General features: G+C 40.3%; 1 protein-coding gene across 1 annotated transcript in view; it reads right to left on the bottom strand.

Annotated features, from left to right (window-relative positions):
• Window positions 1–4,926: 4,926 nt before the first annotated feature.
• Window positions 4,927–6,000, bottom strand: part of stab1 (stabilin 1) — a 77,493-nt gene continuing 76,419 nt past the window's right edge. Inside the window, exons 68-69 of the mRNA XM_015347182.2 lie at window positions 5,610–5,723; window positions 4,927–5,260 (exon numbers count right to left, since the gene is read on the bottom strand). Coding sequence (XP_015202668.2) covers window positions 5,213–5,260; window positions 5,610–5,723 — 162 coding nt within the window. The 3' untranslated portion in view covers window positions 4,927–5,212. The remainder of the gene's footprint in view (window positions 5,261–5,609; window positions 5,724–6,000) is intronic.

Raw genomic sequence — 6,000 nt, 5'->3', positions numbered from 1 at the left:
CCGTGGGTTTGTAATAAACCCAAGTAGAGAGTAGGGGATGGTTAGTGGATAGGTTTATGCCTAGAAACGGAAGAGTAGTGGAAGATATGTTAACTACATGGAAGTGCTCTAACACTCTAACAGAGCATGTGGCAGCACTGATGCAGTCATTGATGTATCGCTGGACAAAGCCAGTGTAGGAAGTGAAGAAGCGTTCTTCTACCTAGCCAATAAAAATATTGGCATGGCTGGATCACATTCTAGTGACCATGGTGACTCCACTCACCTGTTGGTAAAAAAGGTTATCGGATGAGAAGGCATTAAGTGTGAGATACAAGGGTGTGGATGGGTGGATCGAGCACTATGCGTTTATCCAGCGTGTGCTTGAGGGGTATAAGACCGTTATTGTCAGGAAAACAGTGTAGAGAGACGTGATATCCATTGTAAAAATGTAGCATTCTGGACCCTGAAACTGGAAATTGTTAAAAAGTTGGAGGGGGTGGTTAGTGTCCTTGATATATGAAGGGAGCCTTTCAACCAGCTGTCTTATCAGGCAGTCCAGAAGGTGTTGAAACTTGGTTCACACCTTCCCCCTTCACTCAATGACAGACTTGTTTTCGTGTAATCTTCTCTATGCACATGCAGGTTTCGACTTCACACCTCTCCACTTCGCACCACCTGAGTGGCCTCTCTGCCTCTCCACTTCTCCCACCTCCTCCACTCTCCCAACTTTTGTTCTCCTATGCCAGTGGTTCTCAAACTTTTTGGACCAAGGACCACCCCTAATCCAAACAAAGCATCCAAGTACCACCTACAAGTCATCATCTCATAGGAACCCCAGAAATTCTCAATGACCAACATAAGTGTGCGTGCACACACTCACACATACATATAATAAATATTATAATAATAAACTTTGATATAGCGCCTTTAAATGTGGCTTCTCAAAGCGTTTTAAAGAAAAAACAACAAATAAAAATAATAAAAAAGCACCATTTCAGTGAGAGGGGTGAGCCTGTTTAGTCGAGCAAAGCAGATGTGAATACATTTTTCGAGCCTTGATACAATTCACAACAGAGTCTAACAGATTTTAAATCGTCAGGCATTTTCTTGATGGCAAAGGTCTCGCGGTGAATGTTGCAATGCGTCCATTAATTTCTGGAACAACCTCTTTAATTCGTGCAACTACACCGCTATGTCGGTTTGTCATCACTCTAGCACCATCTGTACAAACTCCGACACATTTTATCCAGTCGATGCCATTCTCTTAAGCTGAAATATGCGCTCTCCTGTAGTTCTTGTTGGTAGCGGCTTACATAACAGAAAGTCCTCATGGGACGTACCCTCAAACTCGTATCTAACGTAAATGAGTGAATTGGCCAAATTGACTACAGACTCAGCTAATTGCAGTGAAAAACATCTGCTCATCTTAACGCGCTCTATCAGCGTACTTTTGATATAATTTAAATAATTCTATGAATGACCGTGTCTTTCGGGGGGGGCAGCAGGTCGATCTGTTTAGCAGCTTTTTCTCCACACATAATATGTGTCAGCTTTTGCCAACGGTAAATAAGGTTCTTCAAAAATAGTGTGGAGCTTACCTGCTTTAGCAATCCGCAAGCTTGCATTTTTATTTCCATATTTATTTTAAGTTTTTATTTCATGCGCATGGGAGCGAAACGCAGAGACGCTCTGTGTATTTTTCTCAAATTAACTTAGAACAGTTCTTAAATATTTTTCTGTTATGTATCACGCTTTCCTGTGCTCACAAGATTACAAGCATTAGTAGCACGTATTTCTATGCATTCCTGTGTTTACAACATTGGCATTGTTCCAAAGCGAGCACATTCTCCTACCTCCCTATTTGCTCGAGATAATTTTTTTTAAATACAATTGGTCACTTCGTCCGTAGCATGCATTCCTATAGAGTGGTATAGAATTACAGAGTATCTCTTGTGTCCACTGAAGTATTAGCGCGCACTGTATCGCAGTACATAGGCTGCGTATTCGACATGTATTAAAATAGAAAATATGAAAACCATCCCGATTCTTCAGCGCACACAACAAAGTTCTATGGATCACATGGCGTACCAGCTGGCAGCTACCCACCTGAACTACTAGAAAAGGATCTAGTTGGCTGGCCTCACCCAGGTTGTTGGTGTTTTCTTGTGCATCTCTTCCCTGGTATCATTGCTGATCTTTATTGCTGCACTTCTATAACTTCTCTGGAGTCTTTTGGCAGAAAATTTGCAAGGGTGTGACCGCTGACAGGAGAGGACGTGATGGAGCGGGGGCTGTTTTGCATTTGATCTGTCTACATTCTGAATATATTTACAAAAACAAGTGCAACTATGCTGTTTTAGGGCAAACAAAATATACTGTACAATGAAAAAGAGGAGTTTAATCTGTCGTGTTCTCGTCACTCTTCTCAAAGTGAGTGTTGTGCTTTCAGGTGCACCGTGATACGTAATCGATAAAAGTCTTACAGGAGTGGATAAAGGAGAGGCAAGAACTAAGGTGAAAATCCTTTTAATTTCTGGACCCTTGCAAGCATTATATATAAGCAAAAAAACTGTGATCTGGTCATGGTTTGCACAGTAAGGCTTTGGTTAATGTTTAGGATGCACAGGAAGGTCTTATCCTTAGTTTTCATTTAACATTAAGTTAGTTGATGTCAAATATAATTGCTGTTTAGAACATTTTAAAAGAGCCTTTCTTTTCTAGGTCTCTAACAAAGAACCTTTTCAATCGTCAGTTTGGGAGCATTTTCAGGACCTTTCACAACCCCACCTACTTCTCTCGAAGGCTGTGCCAGTTCTCTGACCTCTACATGTCATCCATCAGCTCCCTGCTCAACTATGACCTGCAGTACACCTTCTACCCCTGTCGCACACCCCTGCAGCACGAAGCTCCCCTGTGGATGGACCAGCTATGTACAGGCTGCGTGAAGACTCCCTTCTTGGAGGAGATGGTGCACATCCGTTGATAGTGACAGCCAGGGAGCATGTTAGGCTGGCAACATTTGGCACCAGTGATACTCTGACCACACTTTCGCTTGTCGTCTCCACTTCTGACTCCTCTTCTGATCACTTCACCACCCTTTCTTCCGTCATGAGGCCTCTGAAACATGTTCCCTGCTAGAAAAGAAATAACCACTTCTCTGGTAAATCACTTTGCTTCCATGACCTGGAGTATAAGGAATGCTATATTGCTATATAGTTCAACTCACTGTTGAGTTTAGATACACGTGCTTTCACAATTTTCACTACAGCAGCTCTATCTGTATCAGTGGTGGTAAGATGGGCATCAAGCTGTGGGAAACAGCTCACATTTCCTCTCCCACAGTTTGACCTTCCTTATGAATCTATTCACCTTGTCATACATGTTCAGGATGTGTGTGTCTTTACCTTGTAGTGATAAGTTGAGTTCATCCAGTTTAGTGAACACATCAGCAAGATATGCCAGATGTGCAACCCACTCTGGGTCCTCAGACAGTGTAGCAAGGGGGTGCAGGTGCTCCTTCAGAAAAGCACATACCTCGGTGTGAAGTTCAAACAGTCTCACTAGGGTTGTGCCACAGGATAGCCACCGGCCATCAGTATGAAGCAATAGGTGCTCATGCGCTAATTCAATGTCTTGACACTGAAACAATCTCTAGCCACAAATGACTGCTGATTTAGGATGAAGCTTTTATTTTTGGTGGGTGTTAATGTTGTGGCTAGTATGAGACAGCCCAGCACAGAGAACAGCTGGTGGACCTGTAGTAGCTGCCACTGTGTGGTCGTTGGGAGGACACGGGCTGTGTGAGATAGCAATGTAGGGAAGAGTGCAAGGACAGGAGCTGGCGGGAGGCTTCTTTCTCCTTTTAACATCATCAACACTGTTGAAGAGTTTCCTGGTGTGGATGCACTAACAGTTTTCTGATGTCCTCAGCCCTGGAGGGAGTTGACCTTGACACTGAGCTGTTGGAGTCCTGAGAACAGTGTCTGAGATTGACATCAAGGCAATGTCATCTAGACTACAGAGCTCTGAATGTTGTTACAGGTAGTAAGGTCACTTGAAGCAGAGAAAACATGGTCAAGTTAATACTAGTGTCGCATAGTGTGTAAACCTCTACTTTAGATAATGTCTTCTGAGTTCAATGATTTTATCAATTGGGATAAATAAATAGAGCTTATTTAGTTTTTAGCACTTATTTAGTGCTAAAAGCAGATGGCATTCACCTTTTATATTTAGTTTTTTTTCTTCCTACTCAGAACAAGTTTAATAAGCAGGTGATGTTACCATTGAGTGACCCTTTGTCTGTGGTCTCCTCATATCCTGCTACAGTATAATCATCCCATACATTTTTAGGTCTAACAGGGGTTTACAGTAGCTGCAAAATTAGCTGCTCACAAGGGTGAAGTGTTTATTCTCATGCTTTGAACCACATCAACGATAACAGTTACAGTACTTGTAGGGTTGTGCTGCTTAAAAAGCAAAAAAAGTTCCTTACTGGAATGAGATAAGTAGTAATCTATAATCCTGTTTTTTATCTTAATACTATGTCTAGGTAGAACTACCTTAGCTTGTTAGCCTTGAATTTACATTCATTGTATACAAGCTAAACATTGAAAGTAGAAATTCTTGAATGCTACATACCAAGAGCTTTGATGTGCTCTTACAGATATTAAGCTGCAAACTATGTAGTGAATTCAAAGTTATCTTTAGTGAAAAAAGAAAACTGCCTGATGTTTTTATTCTGGACTTGCATTTGTTTACTGTCTTATTAAAATTATTTATAAGTGTAATCTTAATTTATCTTTGTTTGACAATATATCTTTATATTGATAAAGAAGTTTGCTTTTGAGCAAAGTGCCCTTTAGATATAGCAATAGAGCCTCTGCTCAGAATAACATCCTGTTTTTCTAGAATTAATGTAAATATCACCAAAAACTCACACAAGACTATAGAACAGCTTTTATTAAGTGTTTAGTCACTTACATTTATATGTAGTTTGTACGTTCAGCACTGTTTAGATAAAATGCTTTACCAACTAAATCAACTTGTATCACCACTCCTGTGTTAATTAGTGATCTGGTATCTCTTATTTTCCAGCTTATTTCCAGTGATGCCTGATAAACACTGTAGCCAGTGCATTTTATTTTTACTCCAGGAGATCAAGGCTGTTCTCCTCAGGATGTGCACTCCAACAGGAAATTGAGCAGTGAGCTTGTCCTTGATATTCCTCAGGCTAGTCAAGAATATGGTGTGTGTCTGCAACATCCCCTTCTGGTTCCTCCTGGAAAAAAGTGGTTTTGAAAAGCAATATGCTAGTTACGAACCTCACCTCTTTTCTAAGGAGAAAAACATGTTCATTTCCAACACATTATTTTTTCTAAATCATATTTTAGGAAGATATCAGAAAATGTTTTATGCCACTAAACCTGCTAAGATGCATTTGGCGTTAAATTATAAATGACAGAAAAAGTGTTATCACTGAGGCTTGCAAAAAGAGGGTACAGCTTATATTGTTTGCAGTTTGCTTTATAAAGGTGCATGTTTTTGAACTATCAATTAGAGTAATCAGATACAGTAAGTGGCTTTTGTGTTTCCTTTTTTTCTTGGTAAGAAATAAGAATTAAACTTACACCAAAAGGCTCTGCAAATGAGTTGTATCCACTATAGAGGGGGTTGGGAATGGACACCAGTGCTGGATTCTCTTCTCTTCCCGTGGACAAGCTGTCATCATCATCCTCATCACTCTGATTGTTGCAAAGTTCAGGGTTAATATTTGTCAGCGAGGACCCACAACTAAACACACATTCAGGGTTAGAGTTCCAGTCAGTTTAAACCAGTTAGTTAAAGAATTATTTATTGGACCCTAAATTCAGTATATACTGTATTCTAAAAGAAGGCATACGTCAAAGCAGATATTTGAATATACTGTGCAGTTAAATTAGCAGCTCTCTTAACACATTAAAAGCAAGTCTTTGACAGATTTTCAGTTTAATAGTAGAAGAACTGATCTATCAAAATCAG

Source organism: Lepisosteus oculatus, chromosome 4, assembly GCF_040954835.1.
Source record: "Lepisosteus oculatus isolate fLepOcu1 chromosome 4, fLepOcu1.hap2, whole genome shotgun sequence".
In the NCBI taxonomy this organism is placed as follows: domain Eukaryota; kingdom Metazoa; phylum Chordata; class Actinopteri; order Semionotiformes; family Lepisosteidae; genus Lepisosteus; species Lepisosteus oculatus.
The sequence above is the reverse complement of the archived record's forward strand: the minus strand, read 5'-3'. Positions and strand labels throughout refer to the sequence as shown.